Consider the following 20056-nt stretch of genomic DNA (forward strand, 5'->3'; position numbering starts at 1 on the left):
TTTTATTTATTTATCTTTGACTGCATTGGGTCTTCGTTGCTGCACGCAGGCTTTCTTTAGTTGGGGCGAGCAGGAGCTACTCTTCGTTGTGGTGTATGGGCTTCTCACTGTGGTGGCTTCTCTGTACGGCCTCTAGGCGCAGCCTTCAGTAGTCGTGGTGCGTGGCCTCAGTAGTTGTGGTGCAGGGGCTTAGTTGCTCCGCGGCACGTGGGATCTTCCTGGACCCCGTGTCCCCTGCATTGGCAGGCAGATTCTTAACCACCACCACCAGGGAAGCCAGATACATGTTATTTAAAAAGCCACCGGTAATTCAAGGGTAATCATTGCTAAATTGTATGCAGTTTTCAACGTTTTTCTATGCATGTCTATGTATTTGGAAAACATACTGTTTATATACTGTCATAACCTCAATTCTCTGCTTGCATGTCCCTTAATGTCTTAAGCATCACTTTCAATGGCTTCATGATAATAGTACATTTAAGCACTCCCTCATTATGGACATTTAAGCTGTTTCCTTTAAGCTTTGTATTATAAGGATCACAGTGATAAGGATATTTGCCCACACGTTTTTTTATCTGTATTTCTTATTTCGTTAGGATAGCATCCCAGAAGTGGAATTACTGGGTCAAAAAGTGTAAAGCTCTTCAAGCTCCTTGAGACATGGTGCCAAACTATTTTGTAGAAGTTTCTTTCAATGAGCTTTGTAGCTGCCTCAGCAGAGAAGAAGAGAAACAGCCCTGCGAGCTTGAAGGCATCCTTGAAGCTGTGTGGACGCTGCAGTGGGAGGCGGGAGCGCACAGGGTTCCTCGGGCATTTCTGTCTCGGCTTCCCCTCCACGGGCAGTTTCCTAGTTCTTAGAAATTTTTCTTTTCTTAAGATAACTGGGAGAAAAAAAAAACGTCCCAGGGGTGGAGGATGTTAGTGGTAATGGCAGTGGAGGTGGGGGTGAGGGTGATCCTTACGTGTTAAAAAGAGAATTTGTCAACGAGAATCCAACACTTGGAGATCCTTCACGGAAACATCCATCTAATCCAAAATGAGCTTCCAGAGAAGGTCAGGATAATGAAAGAGGAGCCGGTAACAGGATAGGAGTGGGAGAAGGCCTCCAGCTGGAAAGCGGCGTCCCCTTTAAGGCCCAAACCGAGGCCTGGCCCTTTAAATCTGTGTCAGTTTCCCCTGACGTCAGCGGGCGGGCCGGCAGCCCTGCTGTTTACCGCGCCGCGGCTTTGCTCACTCCCCGGAGTTCTGAGCGCCGAAGCCGGCGCCCCAAAAACTCGCCGCGCCGCGCGGCGTCGGGCCGCTACCACCTATCACGCCCCTCACCCTCAGACTCTCCTCCCTTCGCGGCCAACCCCGCCACCGGCATCCCCTCCCTTCCTCCCTCCCTCCCTCCCTCCCTCGCTCCCCTTTCCCAGCGTCTCCAGGCTCCCAGCAACTAGCCGCCTCCAGGCTGTCACGGCCCTGGCGGGCTCCCGCCGGGTCTCCCAGCCGTGCTCGGCCCCTCGCGAGCTGGGGCCCCTTCCTGTGGCCCGTACCCCAACCTCTCCCCACCCACTCCCAGCCGTCCCATCCCCTCCCTGGCCTCTGAGACCGTGTCTGCGGCTCCGGGGGAGGGACCGTTTCCTAATCTCAGACCGAGGTTAAAGTTCTGGTCCTGGTGAGATGCTGGAAGCTGCGGCCAGAGCCGCAACCCGCCCTGGAGGTGACCTGTCGCTTATCGTCGCCGCCGCCGCTGCTGCCGCAACTGCCGCCCGGCCGGGGCCATGTTCGCTCTGGGCTTGCCCTTCTTGGCACTCTTGGTGGCCTCGGTCGAGAGCCATGTGGGGGTTCTGGGGCCTAAGAACGTGTCGCAGAAAGACGCCGAGTTTGAGCGCACCTACGTGGATGAGGTCAACAGCGAGCTGGTCAACATCTACACCTTCAACCATACTGTGACCCGCAACCGGGTGAGGGAAGGGGCTGGGCTCGGGGCTGGTGGTGAGTGGGCGAGCAGACCAGGGCTTGGCGATGCTGTCAGTCCCCAAGAACAGCCGCCCCACTGGATTTCCCAGAACCACACTGGACCCTCTTGCCAGCCCTTCTTCCTTCGCCAGGGATGTTTGTTCTGAAGCTACCAGTGGACAGTTTCTGAAGTTGCCTCTTTCCCATCTTCTCTTTGATCCCTTCCTTTCTAACCAGCTGTAGTCTGAGTAGGACTGGCCTGCTCCCCACCCAGCACCCAGAGTCTGACAGTGCTGTGGGGTCTGGGAGCAAGGAAGCAGGCTTGCTACTGGGCTTGGCTCAGAAAACCCCAGGGGGGTGAGACAGGCCCAAACTGAAAGGCTCTGCCCCCAGGGAGTTATAGCTGAGACTCCCCAGGGAAATGAATGCAGGACTTCCCAGGCTGCTGTAACTGCTGGGACCTTCCCAGCCCTTTTCCTTCCCTTGCAAAGACAGCTGGTCTTGTAAGTTGAAGGTGGTGGAGATACAGCCAACCCCAGGTTGGGTGGGAGCGGGGAAGGAGTTTGCCTACCATGGAGAAGCTTCCTCACCCTGATTTCTCTTTCATTTCTCCCCAGCTGTGAGTTGAACATGGGCACAGCTAGGTCTGGGAAGTCTAGACCTCAGGCAGGGCTGAGATTTGGAGCACCCTTGCAGCCTGGCTCCTGGTCTCCTGCTCGGCTCTCACCAGGACTGGATTTACTAAGAAGTGATGGAGATCAGAATGCGAATCTGATTTTTTTTTTTTTTTTTTTTTTTTTTTTTTTGGCCGCGGAGCACAGGCTCCAGACACGCAGGCTCAGCGGCCATGGCTCACGGGCCCAGCAGCTCTGCGGGGTGTGGGGTCTTCCCGGACAGGACCGGGGCACGAACTTGTGTCCCCCGCATCGGCAGGCGGACTCTCAACCACTGTGCCGCCAGGGAAGCCCAGGGATTGGGTTTTGATGGCAGGCCAGGATCTGCCTTCAGTGCCTGGTTCTCTGAAGTTTGAGCTCATCCAACTTAGAGTCCTTTCTCTTTTTGCCCCCGTATGTGGGGTTACCCTGAGAACGGTGGCCTCTATCCATCTGGGAGGTGCTGCCCTAAGGGCTTGGGTTTCAGCAGCCCAATAACAAGCAATCCCAGGATTTATTTTATTTTATTTTTTTCTTTAAGCTCCGACTGTCCTATATACTTTCCTCCATAGTGCCAATGGTGGGAGTGTCTCCATTTTATAGAGGGAGATGTTGAGGCTCAGAGATGTGAAGTGACTTTTCCACAGCCCTATCCCTTGGTCAGAGCTAAGGATAGAACTCGGCCTTCTTGGCTTTCAACAGCCCCTGTCTCCCCACCTCCCTGTGGCCTCTGGCCTCCAGATGAGTTGTAGCGTAGGAACTTCCTGGCTCACAAGGAGGAAGGTTGGGGAGCACTTCTTGCTCTCCCGTGTCCCTGTGTGTGTGCATGTGTGTACATGCACGTGTGTGCAGACGCATGTGTGTGCAGGCATGTGCATCCGTGAACTTTTATAGCAATGGGGTATCCTGGGGATGCCTGAGGTCTCCACTGTGTTTCCCATCCTCTCCCCTAAGTCCCTTCTGGAGTCTGGGGGCTGTTCTGGCAGATGAAGGAGCATAGGTAGCTCCCCAGCTCGACCTGGATGGGGAAGGCACACAGCCATCTGCTTGAGGGAGGGCAGAGCTCACAGTCTCTGGAACCACGTGTTCCCGTGGCAGAATTAGAGTCACCGCGGGCTTGCCTGAGGGACATTTCCGTGTCATCTTGCAGACAGAGGGCGTGAGAGTGTCCGTGAATGTCCTGAACAAGCAGAAGGGGGCTCCTTTGCTGTTTGTGGTCCGCCAGAAGGAGGCAGTGGTGTCCTTCCAGGTGCCCCTGATCCTGCGAGGGATGTGAGTAGGACCCGGGGACCAGGGAGGGGCGGTAGGCCCAGGCCAGGCCTTGCCCAGAGCCTCACTCAGGGCCTTGTCCAGGGCCCCCGATCCCCTGGGTGCCCCTCTGTTTCTTCTCCCCATTCCCTGAGCCAGGAGGCTGGTCAACGGCACAAGGGCCCAGCCAGCTGACCTGGAGCTTGTCAGCCTACCCTAGGTGGGGTAGGGAAGTAGTGGGACCAGAGCGGAGGAATTGGGGCTCTGCTCCCCTGGAGTGGCATGCTGGCTGTCACGGGACCGCAGTCATGTCTCGTCTCTGCCTCGGACCATAGGTTTCAGCGCAAGTACCTCTACCAAAAGGTGGAGCGAACGCTGTGTCAGCCCCCCACCAAGAATGAGTCCGAGGTCCAGTTCTTCTACGTGGACGTGTCCACCCTGTCACCAGTCAACACCACGTACCAGCTCCGCGTCAGCCGAATGGATGACTTCGTGCTCAGGTCTGCAGGGGAGGGCGAGGGGGCCACGGGACTGGCCTCCTTCCCGAGCTCTGGGAGTAACGGTGGGGGGCTCTTCTCTGCCCCACAGGACCGGAGAGCAGTTCAGCTTCAATACCACGGCGGCGCAGCCTCAGGTAAGACCTCCCTGTCAACGGCCCCTCCAGAGGAGAAATGGGGAAACTTGAACTTGGGGGTGGGAGCGGTCAGCTCTCTTTGCCAGGAGTTTCAGGTTGGTTGTACTCTCCGTGGAGGACTCTCTAGCAACAGGAGCACTGGCCCTAAGGTGGTGGGGGACAGACAGTACAGGAAGTGCAGAGACATGGGGTCTGGCTGCCATCTTTCCTACTTGCCCCTTGGGCACTGTCCTGAGTGTCCAGCTGAGGTTGAGGGGAGTGGTGTATGGGAAATGGACCTGCCTGTGGGCAAGGCCTTTCTTCCCAGAGAGCCTCCACTGCCCAACCCTGGGAGGATTCACACTCTTCCCTTCTAGAGGGGCAAAGGCAGCATCCTCATGGGATGGGGCTCTCCCCGCCCTCCCTATGCCCTCAGTACTTCAAGTATGAGTTCCCGGAAGGAGTGGACTCAGTCATTGTCAAGGTGACCTCCAACAAGGCCTTCCCCTGCTCAGTCATCTCCATCCAGGATGTCCTGGTAAGTAGCCTGCCCTTTTACTCTCCACCAGTGGATAGCAGGGCTGCTGAAGAGAGGGGACAGGGCCCAGGACCCTGCCCATCTGTCTGTCCCCTCCTCCCTCTGTAGTGCCCTGTCTATGACCTAGACAACAACGTAGCCTTCATTGGCATGTACCAGACTATGACCAAGAAGGCAGCCATCACCGTGCAGGTAGGATATGGTCATGGCCCAACGGGGCATGATTAGCTTTGGCTGATTAGCTTTCTTAACCCTCGCTTCTTTTCCCCTGCCCCATTCCTACCCTACTCACAGGACTGAGTCTCGGCCGTCCAGTCCCTGAGACTTTGGGTCCCCTGATATATGCAAGCATTGAATCACAATCCCCGTTGCCTTTGGGTACAGGAAAGAGCAGAGTACCCTTTACGGCTGCCATGTCTGCTTCATTCACCACAGCTGGGAGAGGAAAGGGCCCTGGCTGGTGATGAGGGCTGCCCTCGGCAAAGGCTAAAACCTGTGCTGGGGGTAGGGAGGGAGAGGCATGCATTCACCTCACGACATCTAGTTGTGCAGCTGACAGAGGCACCACGGCCCCTCCACTTTTTGTCCTGACTGATACCCAGACTATAATAGGGCACCCATGGGTTCCATGATGATGGGGCATGCCCTCATTTGCTCACCTGGCAGTAGTGTTAGTGCAGGGTATGGGCTCTGGAGTCAGATGATCCTGGCTCTACCACTTACTGGCAGTGTGACCCCAAGCTAACGTCCAACAGGGATAATGATAGTACTTACTCATAAGGATCCTTGTGAGGATTCAATACAATAATATATAAGCAAAGAGTTTAGCACAGTGTCTGGCCTGAAGTAGGTATTCAGGAAAGGATGGTGACGGTGAGGACAAATGATGACGATCATCTTCATCCTCACCATCCTCCTCATCGTCACCATCCTCACCGTCCTCACCGTCCTCAACCTGCAGCGCAAAGACTTCCCCAGCAACAGCTTTTACGTGGTGGTGGTGGTGAAAACTGAAGACCAAGCCTGTGGAGGCTCCCTGCCTTTCTACCCCTTTACAGAAGGTACATTTTGTGCCCTGGGCCTGGCCAGGGGTGGGAGGGCTTGGACACTTCCGGGGACGTAAAAGAGCCTGTGTGGCTGATTGATGGATCTGATGGGATGTGGCTTTTTGGCTCCAGACTCTCCCAGGCCTGGTCCCACCAACTCTAGCCAAGCTCCAGGCAGGCGCTTGTTTGCCATTTTGCCATTTTACTTTCCAGGTGAACCGGTCGATCAGGGGCACCGCCAGAAAACCCTGTCAGTGTTGGTGTCTCGAGCAGTCACGTGTGAGTGTGGGTGGCTGAGTGGGGCTGGCCTGGCCACTGGCTCTTCTTTCAGGCCTGGGGTAGGAAGTGTTCTCTGAATGGGAAGGGTGAGGAGGACCCGCTCTAGCAGGCTGACAGAGTAGGAAGGAGGAGTGTTCTTGGAGGGCTTCATGATGGGAGGCAGGAGGGGGAGTAATGTGCTTTGGAGCATTCATGAGTAAAGAGATTGAGGGACCGAGTTCTAGATCTGTCTGTGCCACTGTGGGCAGTGTCATCTCATTGAGCCTCAGTTTCTCCATCTCTGTAACAGGAGTAATAGAATCTGTTAGCTTCTATTAGTCTCACTAAGTCAGTTTAGCACAAAATTAGTAGGAAAGTTCCAGGCCCCTTAGTCATGCTTGATAAATGCTTACTGAGTGATTGAATAGAGCCCTTTGTAAACTGGAAAGTATAAGATAAAAATAAAAGATTGTGACGGGAGGGGAAAGAAGCTGCCTCTCCTACATGGATTCCCTATTCAGCACATTTGTCTCGAGTCCCTTCCGTGTGCTTGGTGCTGTGCTCCAGCTGTGGTTCCCTAGGGTGCCCCTGTCTAGAGCCCGTTGCTATGCAGGGTGCTGAGGGCTGTGAGGAACCCGGGACAGTCATTGTGGGAGGTCAGGGCAGAGAAAGCCTCCTAGAGGACACAGCTCCTCAGCTGTGTTTTGAAGGTTAAGTCAAGGAGGGGTCTTGGAGAAAGAAGTAGGGGAGAAAGCTCTAGCAGAGGGAGCCCTGTGAGCAGAGCCAAGAATCATGTCGAGTTCAGCATATTGTTGGCACTGGCTGGGTCATGCCACCCGAGGGGAGACGTGGACAGAGATGAGCCTGGGCCCTGCCTGCTGTGATGGGCAGGCTCGGAAAGTGCTGGTGTATTTTCCTTCCCACTTCCCTCCCCACAGCCGAGGCCTACGTTGGCGGTATGCTCTTTTGCCTGGGCATATTTCTCTCCTTCTACCTGCTTACCGTGCTCCTGGCCTGCTGGGAGAACTGGAGGTAAAGTGGGACCGCTGGGCCCTCCCCTGCTCTGGGGTAGGTCAGGCAGGGGGAAATGGCCTGGCAGGATCTGTGTGGCCCTGGATTATCTCCATCCACAAGGCATAGGAATGCAGGTCCCTGTGAGGGTCTGAGGTCCCTGGGCCTCTGCTCTGGAAACCAACCCCTCCCCTCAACCTTCTTCCCAAGCAGGGAGACTCCACATTGCTTCCCAGCCTGGGAGGACCTCTGGGATCATGGATGGAGGACAGGGTTATGGGGTGGAGAGGGTGGCAGGCAGGCCAGCCCAGCATAGGAGGGATCCTCCTGCTGCCCTTCTGGTTTGTCTCTGGATTCTGTCCCTGCAGGCAGAGGAAGAAGAGCCTTCTGGTGGCCGTGGACCGAGCCTGCCCAGAAAGCGGTACCTCCAGAGGGTCCGGGTCGGTGGGCTGTTTGCTTTGTGGTTTGGAGGGGATTGTGGTGGATGGTTCCCTTGGGGGTTGGAGGAGGAAGGTCCCACTGGGGGCTTCTGGATGCTCAGATAGGGAGTAACACTGCAGGTAGAAATGGGGCTGGGGCAGTGTGCCCGTTGGTCCCTAACGTGCCCGTCTTAAGGACCGTCACTTGATTCATTCAGCGTCTGGGTCTAGGTACACTGTCTGCCGCTTCAGACAATGCGACTCACTGTCTCTGGGATTATTAACCTTTCGTTCTCTTTCCCTTTCTTCTACCCCTCTGTCTCTATCCTCCCTCCTGTTTGGGACCTTCTCTCTCAGCTTCTCTCCTTGGTAAGCTCCAGGTGCTGTGGGCAGAGGAGCTGGAGTCCAGAGTGGGGAGGGAGGGGAAGCAGAGGGGTGTCTGGGTGGGACCCGGGCAGGCGGATGCTGGTCTGTCCTTGCTGCTGTTAGCTTAGATGGTCAATTCCTTGACTTTGCTGTCTTTCTAGGGAGGAAAGAGGGTGGTGAGAGTTTCCAGTGGGGCAGTTGGTGGTGGTGGGATAGGTGTTTGCTGGTATAGGTGCTTATTCTTTGCTGCCGGCATGGCCCCTCTGTGTCTCTCTTTGGATTCTTCCTTCCCTCTTCTCCCTGGCTTGCAGCCACTCTCTGCTTCCAAGGCTAAGGGGTCCTTGACTTCTTTCTTTCTTTTTCTTTTTTTTTTAATGACTCATAAATTATAGTTTATTGAATTTTTAGAAACAGAATAATTAAGCATTGCAAATTTGTTTTAACATTTCTGTTGAAAAACCTTTAAAGTGTATTACATCCATACTTTAATAACCACAGTATACTCTTAGGATATTTAATTTTTCATGGTAACAAAGGGCTTTGAATATTAATCAGTATGCTAAATACTAAACTACTGTAACATGTACAAGATATTTCCTAGTACATTATTCTCATTTTAGCCCGGTAACACGCTGCAGATGAGGAAGATAATGTAAGGGGTCCCTGACTTCTTGTTGCAGGTCACCCTCGGGTCCTGGCCGATTCCTTCCCTGGCAGCTCCCCGTACGAGGGCTACAACTATGGCTCCTTTGGTACGCATCTGCACCTGAGCTCATGCTTGCCCACTCGGGCCGGGTCACCACCTCCAGGGTGGCCTCCTCGGTGCCCCCTGGAGACGGGTCCAGAGTCCCCTGCCCTGAGGTCTCTTCTGCCTGCCTCACCATTTACTATTCCCTACAGAGAATGGTTCCGGCTCCACTGGATCCGCCGACGGTCTGGTTGGCAGCACGGCGCCTGGGGACCTCTCCTACAATTACCAGGGTGAGTGGGCCAGGTGGGGCAGAGCTGTGCGGTGCAGGGCTGGTGCTGCCTGCATGAACCGTGATGGTGGGAGGTTGCCTCTTCTGCCAGATGCTGGAGCCAGGGAAGGTCTTGCTGCCTCCCCACCCCTCTCCTCCCTCATCCCTTCCTCCTTGGTCCCACTTCCCCGGTAACTTTCCCTTTCCTTTGAAGGGCACGACCAGTTCAAGCGGCGCCTCCCCTTTGGCCAGATGCGGCAGCTGTGCATTGCCATGGGTAGATGTGGGGAGGGCGCGCGCTGCTCGACCAATCAGCTCCTGCCAGGGCGGTTGACTGGAGCCAGAAGGCTCTAGGACCAGAAAGATGCTTTGTGCATGGCTTCCCCATCTAATGCCAATAATTGCTAGCTTGTGTGTCTTTTGAGCTAGGCAGGCACTGGCCCCTGATGCTGGCAAGCTGGCACCCCAGCCTCCCCCGGGCCAGATGTTCTGGTTGGCTGTTGTGTTTCCCAGCACTCACTCTCTGGCCTTCTGGGGCTCATGGGCTGGGGTGTCATGTCCTGGCCTCAGGGGCCTTTGGTTAACAAGGTTACAGGAGGAAGCTTCCAAAGGCACGAGAAAAGAACAGGATAAAGGATTAGAGAGGGGGCTTCCCTGGTGGCGCAGTGGTTGAGAGTCCGCCTGCCGATGCAGGGGACACGGGTTCGTGGCCCGATCTGGGAAGATCCCACATGCCACGGAGAGGCTGGGCCCGTGAGCCATGGCCGCTGAGCCTGTGCGTCCAGAGCCTGTGCTCCGCAACGGGAGAGGCCACAACAGTGAGAGGCCCGCGTACTGCAAAAAAAAAAAAAAAAAAAAAGGAGGCTGCCTCTCACCCTTGCCTGCACCCCAGGACCCACTGGGTCTTTACGCAGTGGGGGCCAAGGCAGTGTCTTCTCAGAACCCACACAGCGGGGCATCTTCTAATCAGCGTGACTTCTGCCAAATTCAGCCCTGCTGCTCGTGCCTGGGGCCCGGGGTCTGCTCAGTGTCCTGGCCTGGAAGCCCTAGCTCAGCGAAGGGGCAGGGCTGGAGCGGTCCCTGTTTGGTGGCCTCTTCGCAGAGTCCACCCTTGTTCCTCTCAAGGACTTAAGAGCACCTGATACCTCCTCCCCAGGCCTGAGCCCACCTCTAACCCCACTCTGAGCCCACAGTTTGCCTCTTCCCACTGCCTAGTAATTGTGACAATTGTCCCAGGTGGGTGGGGACAGACCTTGGGTTCTGTGCCCACTAGGTTACCCTTCCCCCCTTTCGGCCCCAGACCATTCCTTTGATCCTGTGGGCACTCGGCCACGACTGGACTCCATGAGCTCCGTGGAGGAGGACGACTATGACACGTTGGCCGACATCGATTCAGACAAGAATGTCATTCGCACCAAGGTGTGACCCCACGTGGGCTGGCCTTGCTCACGGGTTCCCAAGGAAGGGAGATTGTGTGTTCAGCCCCAGTGTATCTCCCCACTGGGTGGCATGCTATGAAAGCAAAGGGAAAGAGCTTGGCTGGGGTGGCACAGATTCCACGGGAAACTGACTCGGCTCCCAGCCCTCCGGACCACCCAGAACCTGGCCCTGGAATTCTGGCCTGTGGGAGGGAGGCCCCCCCACGTCCTCCTCTAACCTGGGCGAGAGGGGCTTCTCTGGGGCAGGGGGGCAGGGGGCTCACTCCAGCTTCTCCCCAGCAATACCTCTGCGTGGCTGACCTGGCACGCAAGGACAAACGCGTTCTGCGGAAAAAGTACCAGATCTACTTCTGGTGAGTGGGCGGAGCAGGCCAGCCTTCCTGTCATTGGCAAGACTGTGCGGTGGGTTCTCGGGTTCTTCCTCGGTGCTGCCACCTCACCGCGACCCTCCCACTCCTCAGGAACATCGCCACCATTGCTGTCTTCTATGCACTTCCTGTGGTGCAGCTGGTGATCACCTACCAGACGGTGAGCGGGCAGGGGCCGGCCCCCCAGGGCCCATGCTAAGTGCCCTTGAGGAGCTGCCACAGGCTGGGACGATGCCCCAGTGCAGAGCCTCCCAGCCTGCGGCTTTGGAGCCAGCACAGGTCCTAGGTCATGGGTCCCGGGTTCCCATCCCAACTGTGCCTTACCAGCTGGGTGGCCTTGAGCAAGTCACTCAACGTCCCTGAGCCTCAGTCAGTTCATCTGCAAGATGGGGGCAGCATGCAAGCAATGATGGCACCTCCCCCAGCTCGTGGGTATTTACGAAGCGAAAGTGCTGGGACTCTGTAAGTCTCGGTTTCCGTTCCCTCTTCTCTGTACCGTGGGGCAAGAACCTCCGTCATGGTCATGCCTCAGGGTTTTCAGCCACACCTAGCGAGGGGGGCAGTGACTCTACCAAAAGTGGGGCTTGCTGGTGTCACGGGCGCACACGTGCTGGCCGTGGCGGCACCTCCCATCCGTTGCAGAACGTGACTGGTGGTGGCGCAGGCTGTGGACCGAGGTGCTTTAGCAGCGCCCCCTCCCTGCTCCCGCTGCAGGTGGTGAATGTCACAGGGAACCAGGACATCTGCTACTACAACTTCCTCTGCGCCCACCCTCTAGGCAACCTCAGGTGGGGATCCACTTGGGAGGAGGCCCCTTTTCCCGTCGTACGGTGAACCAGGGCAGGCGCAGGGGCTGTGCAAATGCCCGCCTCGGGTGGGGAAGCGGCCAGGGCATGAGGCCGAGGCAATGTGCCCGGTGTCGCCCCTTCCAGCGCTTTCAACAACATCCTCAGCAACTTGGGGTACATCCTGCTGGGGCTGCTCTTCCTGCTCATCATCCTGCAGCGGGAGATCAACCACAACCGCGCCCTGCTGCGCAACGACCTCTATGCTCTGGTGAGGAGTGCTTGCCTGCCTGCTGAGGCCTCAGGCCCAGACACTTCCTAGCAGGCGGGGCCTTGCCCAGCCCAGCCCTGCCCTGCCCAGCCCTGCCCTGCCCAGCCCAGCCCAGCCCTGCCCAGCCCAGCCCAGCCCTGCCCTGCCCAGCCCTGCCCTGCCCAACCCTGCCCTGCCCTGCCCAGCCCAGCCCAGCCCAGCCCTGCCCAGCCCAGCCCAGCCCTGCCCTGCCCAGCCCTGCCCTGCCCAGCCCAGCCCAGCCCAGCCCAGCCCTGCCCTGCCCTGCCCAGCCCAGCCCAACCCTGCCCTGCCCTGCCCAGCCCAGCCCAGCCCAGCCCAGCCCAGCCCAGCCCTGCCCTGCCCTGCCCAGCCCTGCCCAGCCCAGCCCAGCCCAGCCCTGCCCTGCCCTGCCCAGCCCAGCCCAGCCCTGCCCTGCCCTGCCCAGCCCAGCCCAGCCCAGCCCAGCCCTGCCCTGCCCAGCCCAGCCCAGCCCAGCCCTGCCCTGCCCTGCCCAGCCCAGCCCAGCCCTGCCCAGCCCTGCCCTGCCCTGCCCAGCCCTGCCCTGCCCTGCCCTGCCCTGCCCAGCCCAGCCCAGCCCAGCCCAGCCCTGCCCTGCCCAGCCCTGCCCTGCCCTGCCCTGCCCAGCCCAGCCCAGCCCAGCCTAGCCCTGTGCCCTGCCCATTCCAGCCCTGCCCAGCCCAGCCCAGCCCAGCCCTGTCCAGTCTTATCCTGCCCAGCTTTGTTGTACCCAGCCCTGCCCTTGCTAAATACCCACTCTACCCCCCCATCCCACTCCTTTCTCATGATCTCCCTCTTTAGGGCCCCTTCCTTCCTCCCTTCCCGTCTCACCTCATCTCTCCCTTCCCTTCTCTCTCCGCAACAGGAATGTGGGATCCCCAAACACTTTGGCCTCTTCTACGCCATGGGCACGGCCCTGATGATGGAGGGGCTACTTAGCGCTTGCTATCACGTCTGCCCCAACTATACCAATTTCCAGTTTGGTGAGCGGGGCCTCCCTCTTCCCTGGCTGAACCTCAACAGGAATCTGCCTGAGTCCGCCTTCCCAATTCACCTGCAGGGTTTGGGATCCCCAAGATACAGCCACGTGGGAGACTCCAGGGCTGGAGGACTTGTGTGAACACACATCCTAGCTTGTAGAAAATAAGCACCTAGATGCTATTTCATGCATCTGTCAAGCCTTTCCTATGGAAAGGCATGTGCAAGCACTGATAAAACAAAGATAATTAAGATACAGTCCCTGATCTCAGAGTGCCCGGACTAAGTTGTCCTTGTCGTCAGGGGAAGTCAGACGGTGGGTGACAGCCAGTGGGGCGGCAGCGTGGCACGGCAGGGAAAGTTAAGGAGCTGGAGTTCAAGCGCCAGCCCGCCACCAGCGTGCTCTGTGGCTGTGACGAGGTATGGGGACCGGGGTTCCGTGCCCGGGCTCCGCGGATGTTTCCATAGCTCACGTCCACGTCCCTCCACCTAGACACGTCATTCATGTACATGATCGCGGGGCTCTGCATGCTGAAGCTGTACCAGAAGCGGCACCCAGACATCAACGCCAGTGCCTACAGCGCCTATGCCTGCTTGGCCATCGTCATTTTCTTCTCTGTGCTGGGCGTGGTGAGGCCCCGGCCTGCTCTGCTCACCCGTAGGAAAGGTGCACACGTGTGCACACACCCCCGTCTACCCCTGCAGGAGAGAGCCCTGCTCCTTCCCTAAAGTGCCCTCCCAGCCTGGCGGGCTTGGAGCCGGCTCTCCCAGAGGAAGGGCGGGTCGGGGGAGCAGCTTTCTCCTCACCCCTGCCTTCGGTGGCCCCAACAGGTCTTCGGCAAAGGGAACACAGCATTCTGGGTCATCTTCTCGGTCATTCACATCATTGCCACCCTGCTCCTCAGCACACAGCTCTATTACATGGGCCGCTGGAAGCTGGGTGAGTGCTTGCCTGGGGCCTGCTGGGGTTGGTGGCCTCGGGGACCTGGTCTCACGGGAGACTTTTGGGTTCTGCCCTCTCACAGGGGGCCCAGGGGAGTCACTGGGTACGGAATTCAATGAGGCCTTGGCACAGCTGTGCCCCCGAGAGGCCCTGGGGCCTCTCAGCTGGCACAGACCAGGGGCCAGGACAAAAGGGTGCCCGTGCCTTTCAGCACCTTCCCTTCTTGCAGACTCGGGGATCTGCCGTCGCATTCTCCACGTGCTCTACACGGACTGCATCCGGCAGTGCAGCGGGCCCCTCTACGTGGTACCTGCCCAGCTCCCCGGGCCCCTCCTCCTCTATCTCCACTCTTTCTCTTCCCTCCGCTGGGGGGCACGCGGAGCGCAGCTGAGAGCCCAGGGGCAGGGTGGGGACCCTCTGACGGGCCTCCCTCCACTCCTCTCCCTGTCTCTCAGTTCCCGTGTCTCTGCTTCCCTCCAGGACCGCATGGTGCTGCTGGTTATGGGCAACATTATCAACTGGTCGCTGTGAGTCCGGCCATCGTCTGTGTAGCCAGGCTGGGTGGGCAGCTCCGCGCCTGGCCAGCCACGGGCTTCCTTGGGGAACATGGACAAATTTGGGCATGAGACATGGGGGCTGTAGAGACAGGTGTTGGCCCCTGGGGTTCTAGAATCTTCTGTGGGCCTCTGCACCCAGCCCCACATCCTCATAATACATGGGTTAGCGGGGAGGGAGAGCCCTTTCCTTGCCCTCGGTCCTCCCCTGCTTCACCAGCTCTTCCTCCCTCCTGCCAGGGCTGCCTATGGGCTCATCATGCGTCCCAATGATTTTGCCTCCTACTTGTTGGCCATTGGCATCTGCAACCTGCTTCTTTACTTTGCCTTCTACATCATTATGAAGGTGAGCGGGGATGGCTGAGCCCCCTCAGCCAGCTGCTCTGCTTTGTGGGGAGGGAGATTTTTGGAAGATTTGGAGATTTTGGGGCACGGCCTCCCTGGGGCAGCACCAAGAGGGAGTGAGAATTTTTCTGTCCATCTCTCCATGCTACTGAGTCTTGAGGAGGGGAGAGGCTAGTCTCTTGCACGTACTCCCTGGGAGCCAGCTATATCCTCAGACCCGTTTCCTGAGCCCCTTCTGTATTCTAAGTATGGCCCATAGAACTGGTAGCACTTCAGGCCACAGCTGGCAAGAGCCCCATTCTGTGGAGAAGGGGTTGAGGAGGTGGGGCTTGCTGAGTCTGTGTTGGGCTTGGGCCTCCGAGGGCTAGTTGCTTCCCAAGGGCCCCTCGTGCCATCCAACGTGAGAGGAGCCCCCAGGCCATACACCCCCCCCAGCACAGGGTTCTGGGCACATGGATGGAGGCCCAGCCAGGGTGGACCTCAGGGGTGAGGACACTAGGCTGCTAGTGTGGGGGCAAGTGGAGCTGTGTAGGGTGATGGGATGGATCCAAGAAGGCTTCCTAAAGCATCCATCCTGAAAGCCTGGGAAGGTGCTCCAAGGGCAGGCCAGGAAGTGGGGCAGGGCCCTCAGGCTGCTCTTCCCCATCTTCCCCCAGCTCCGGAGCGGGGAGAGGATCAAGCTCATTCCCCTGCTCTGCATCATCTGCACCTCGGTGGTCTGGGGATTTGCACTCTTCTTCTTCTTCCAGGGGCTCAGCACCTGGCAGGTAAGTGGTCCTCCTGCCAAGAGGCTACTGGAGTCGCCCACAGGCTCGTCGTGAGCCCGCAAATGGCCAGTTCTCCTTCCAAAAATCGTTTGTGAGCATCGCCCGTGCTCGTTCACAGCTGCTTTCTCATTTAATCCTCCTAACATTCACCATGCCAACGTGGCAGTATCCCCATTTTACTTATGAGGCAGTTGAGGCTCAGAGAGACCCACCCAAGGTCACACAACCAGTGGTGGCACAGCTGGGGTTTGAAGCCAGCGATGTCAGCCTCTTCCCTCTGCCTCGTAGGGCCACCTGCTGTGATCAGAACTAAGTCTGGCAGCGTCTCTGCCTTTGAAGCACTTATAATCTAGTTCCAGAGAGAGAGAGAGAGACTGTCAGTTCCTGGCTTTTCTTTACAATATGGTACATGAGATGAAGGGTAATAGACTAGACAGGTAGGGGATGTGCAGGAGGGCAGAGGACAGAAAGGCTTCTGTGAGTTAGGAGGTCTAGGAAAGCTGCTTAGGGGAGGCAGGGCTTGCTCTTGGCCTTTAAAGACCCTGGCTGATGGGGAAGGGCCCTGTGGCCCAGAGGTGCTGTGACTTGAGTCACGAGGCAGAGGCAGCTTAGGGGTGAGTGACTGCATTCGCTTGGGAGCCGGGTGAAGACTGTGAGCTCCTCGAGGGCACTGCGGAGCTTTCTTGGTCATCTCTGCAGTCTCAGCATATGGCACAGACAGCCCCCAGACACAGAGTGAGGTCCAGCCAGTGTTTGCTGGACAGAGGTTGGGGAGAGAACGGCGGACCTTGAGGGCCTCGGGTCATGGTCCACAGGTTTGGCTACGTCGGCCTGGGGCAGGGCCTGGGGCAGCACAACAGTGCTTTGGAGAGGCAGTGAGCAGAGAGGAGCCCTGGAGGACTGATTGGAGCCGGGGGCGGAATCCAAGGCAGGGAACGGAGTTAGGAGGCTTTGGTGGCCTTCCAGTCCTTCCAGGGAATCATGACCAGTGCTCTCACGGAGCAATTTGCAATCAAAGGCCAATTCTTAGATGTGGGAGATGAGGGCAAGGGGTGAGCCTGAAAAAGGGTGCTCTCCAGCCTAGGGCTGGGGCTGGGAACGGAGAGTGCCTGGAGGGGATGGGAGCTGGTCTGGGCCAGCCTCGCCTGGGCGGTGTCAGCAGGCTGCTGTCCCTTTTCCGCCCCCAGAAAACCCCTGCAGAGTCACGGGAGCACAACCGGGACTGCATCCTCCTCGACTTCTTTGATGACCACGACATCTGGCACTTCCTCTCCTCCATCGCCATGTTTGGGTCATTCCTGGTACGTTGGGGAGGCCGGAGAGGAGGCGGAGGTGGCCTCCTTTCCTGTGCTTGACTCCACATCCGCCCTCCAGGTGTTGCTGACACTGGACGACGACCTGGACACTGTGCAGCGGGACAAGATCTACGTCTTCTAGTGGGAGCCGGGCCCCTTGCTTCTCTCACTGGGCCCTTAGCTCCTCTGCCGCACTGCCCAGAGCCTCTGGAGTGCCAGGGGCGTGAGTGCCAGCCCTGCTGCCCAGTGCCAGGTGGCCATGGGACAGCGAGGTCCAGCCCAGGCTCGGCCCGGGACAGTCACAGGGTGGCCTTGAGCCTTGTTCCTGCCCTCTGCCGGGGAGAAGGCCTGCCTTCCTGAAACCCCAGATGTTGGCCAAATTGCTGCTTTCTTCTTGGTGTTGGGGCCCTCCACGGGTCCCCGTCCTGTCAGCTCTCTGTCTGCCATCTGCAGAAGAAAGGAGGGAGGTGTTGCCTGCCCATTTCACGCCTTGCAGTCTGGCCGTCCTTCCCCTCCCCCATGGCCTGGGACCCAAAGCCCTTTCTTCTTCCCTGAGCTTCCACGCCAGGGCCCTGGTCTGGGGCCTGATTCTCTGTCCTGCACCAGGGTTCTCTCCACTTCTCCTGGGTCTGCACCTGGCTGCCATCACTGCCCACTCAGCTCAGCCAGGATGGATGGGGCTGTCGGATTTGGGGGACTGGCCAGCTGGTGCTGGGCTTTTGGTGCTAAGGCCTGAAAGGGGTCCCAGGCAGTGCTGCCTCCTACCTCTGACCTGTGCTCAGGGCTGGCTCTTTAGCAACGAGGGTCAGCCCTCATTGTCAGAGCCACCTTTGATCGAAGGACTGAACTCAGAGGTCACTTTCATATCCCGTCAGCCCCCAGACTCATGTTGGCACCAGGATTGGAGGGAAAAAGCAACTCACTTTCCTTCCCTTCCTTTTTCTTTCCAGGCCCTTAGTCCTGCCAAGCCCCAGTTGGGGGCCTTTCAGTGCCATTGACACTGCCCAAGAATGTCCAGAGGCGAAGGAGGGGAGATACAAAGAGCCCAACCCAGCCCACCTCCTCCACGGCCACGGGAGCCCCAGTGCCTACCTTAGAAAGGGGCTTAGGGAAGGGACATGACATTCCCCTCTGTGTCCCTGGTCCAGCCTCACTCTAGGACCCAGGGCTGGCTTCTAAGTTTCCGTCCAGTCTTCAGCCAAGCTCTGTGTCAGTCACAAACATGCACACATTTGAAGTCTTGGAGTTTACACTGACTTGCCCCAGCTCTGGTTCCCCTGGCTGCTCTGCGCCTTGGATCCCCTTTGCCCTACCTGGTCTGTTCTAGATGCCAGGGTTGGGGGAGGTCAGGTCGGGCCTCTGCCTTGGGGATGGGAATGTGTTTTATTCTCCTCAGCTTGTTTTTATAGCTCTCCTTTGGGCTGGGGAGAGGAGGAGGGAGGATCTGGATCTTTTTCCAGAGCTCCGTTTAATGTCTGTTTCCATGCTATGGTTGCATTTCTGTTTTCTATGAATGAGTCTGCATTCAATTAAAGAAACAACCAGGTGCAGTTCTTGGGCCCATCTTTGCTCCCTCTTTCTGGGTGGAGATGTTGAGAATGATGGGTGGGGCGGGGCGCCCCCATTTCCCAGGTCTTCTGGTCTACCTTTCTCTTCCAAGCCCCAGTCCCATCGGGAATAGCAGTCCCTCGATGCCCTCACGTTTTTTTTTCTCCTTTGAGCAACGGCATCAATTCAGTCAACATTTACCAGGGGCCTGCTCCATGCCAGGTGCCATGAGGGTGGAGAGGATAGCGTAGTGAAAAAGCCTTAGCTGTGCCGTCTCACCTCCGAGAGTCTCCCCTTACCTGGCAAATGGCAGCAGCCTCTGCCCACCTGGTCCCCACCCACCAGTCAGACGAGCTTCACTTCTGATCTGAGCCTCTCCCAGCTCTGCGGGCTGCAAGCCTCAGGCACAGGCAGTACTCCCTGACCTCCTTGAATGGACAGGTGGTACTCTGGAAACACCAGATGGTGATGGATGGTGGGAGAGTGGCCATGTGGGTGACATGCAGGCTCCAAGAGGAAGGAGATTGGAAATGACCCTGGAAGGTTGATTTAGATTTCCTCAGGCTAAGGAGGACAAGATGGGGAGCGGGCGGGGGGCGGGGAAGCTGGTGAATTCAGGACACAACCAGAGGTCTGGGCTCCTCTCTAGCTGATCCCCAGCTCCTCTCCATGCTCTTCCCTGCAGATGCCACTGGGGGGCAATATAGCTCTTCGCGCCACTAGGCTCTGGCGACGGGAGCTGGCTGTGGTGGGCAGACCCTCCCTAGACTGCCTGGCCAGGCCGTCCCTCTCCCGGTGGTGCCGGGTGTGTGGTGGAGAGTGTTAGCCCCTCCCTGCCAGGCTGCCCTAGGATGGGGTGGTGCCACAGCAGGCAGGCCAGAGACCCCACTGGAGGCCTCTCACCTTTCTTCATTTACTATCCGTTCCCGGTACCCCCCCCCCACCAGCCCCCCCGAAGCAAGATTTGAGCAGGTCTCCTTCCTGGGTGATGGGGTCCAGTCTGTTTTCCAGGGTGCGTGGGGACTGTTTAAAAGGGAGGGAGGCGATGATAGCAGCCTCTGAACCTCCTACCCCAGTGTTGGTGTCTCAGGCCCTAGAGACCCCCTGGATGGGGCCAGGGTCAACTGAGCTGTTGTTGAACCCTCAAATCCCACCCCCAACTAAAGCGTGGAACTCAAGACCCACCCCAACTGTAAACTCTCAACCTGAGCAGGGGGCGAGGTCAGGGGGGCGGGGGCGGGGGGCAGGGTGGTCGGCAGGGATGCCCAGGTTCTGCCACTCAAGACTTACCACGTGGTCTTGGGTAAGATGCACTCCGAGCCCTTGTTTCCTCATTTGTAAAATGGGATAGTAATTTCGCTGTCACGATGCAGCTGTGAGTGTGAACTGAGCGGTTGTGAAAAGTGCCCGGTATGTAGCCCGTCCTCAGTAAAGGTGAGTTCCTATCTCCCACTGGAGCCAAAAGCCCCCTGGAGGAGAGCGTGGCTGGTTACTCACCCACAAACCTCAGGGAGGGGGTCCCCTAGCCTCTTTCCTCTTTTCCTGGACGGCCCCCTCTTGAACTTCGCCCTCCCCTCAAACTCGGAGACAGGAAACAGTGTTGAAGGAGCAACCGTAAGTCCAGACAGCAGGGAAAGCCTTCACGGTCCTGTCCATAAAAGGCTTTTCCCGGCTGTTCCGCCGCCGGCCGCGC

The 20056-nt window shown here is 57.9% G+C and overlaps 1 protein-coding gene and 1 long non-coding RNA gene across 7 annotated transcripts; one reads left to right on the forward strand and one right to left on the reverse strand.

Annotated features, from left to right (window-relative positions):
- The first annotated feature begins 1179 nt into the window (after nt 1-1179).
- Nucleotides 1180-18376, forward strand: SIDT2 (SID1 transmembrane family member 2). 6 transcript variants are annotated; one of them, XM_067038994.1, is made up of 27 exons: nt 1188-1946; nt 3745-3866; nt 4178-4342; nt 4431-4476; nt 4892-4993; nt 5102-5185; nt 5955-6054; nt 6253-6318; nt 7236-7329; nt 7677-7729; nt 8085-8096; nt 8774-8845; nt 8994-9074; nt 10326-10471; nt 10771-10844; nt 10953-11019; nt 11574-11647; nt 11792-11915; nt 12799-12916; nt 13405-13541; nt 13743-13851; nt 14084-14160; nt 14335-14381; nt 14649-14754; nt 15410-15520; nt 16708-16821; nt 16895-18376. In XM_067038994.1, exons 1-27 carry the CDS (start codon nt 1764-1766, stop codon nt 16955-16957), a joined length of 2547 nt encoding a protein of 848 aa, XP_066895095.1. In that variant the 5' UTR covers nt 1188-1763; the 3' UTR covers nt 16958-18376. The 6 variants fall into 6 exon arrangements, with proteins under 6 accessions (XP_058926763.1, XP_066895097.1, XP_066895095.1 ...); XM_059070779.2 differs by having other exon boundaries at nt 10353-10471; XM_059070780.2 differs by lacking the exon at nt 8085-8096 and having other exon boundaries at nt 1180-1946; nt 10353-10471.
- LOC136794522 (uncharacterized) lies at nt 15896-19992 on the reverse strand. The gene is made up of 2 exons (XR_010841457.1): nt 19654-19992; nt 15896-18899 (listed from the first exon to the last, which is right to left on the reverse strand). It is a non-coding gene; the product is annotated as an uncharacterized lncRNA (long non-coding RNA).
- Nucleotides 19993-20056: the final 64 nt, after the last annotated feature.

This window comes from Kogia breviceps, chromosome 7, assembly GCF_026419965.1.
Source record: "Kogia breviceps isolate mKogBre1 chromosome 7, mKogBre1 haplotype 1, whole genome shotgun sequence".
Lineage (NCBI taxonomy): Eukaryota > Metazoa > Chordata > Mammalia > Artiodactyla > Physeteridae > Kogia > Kogia breviceps.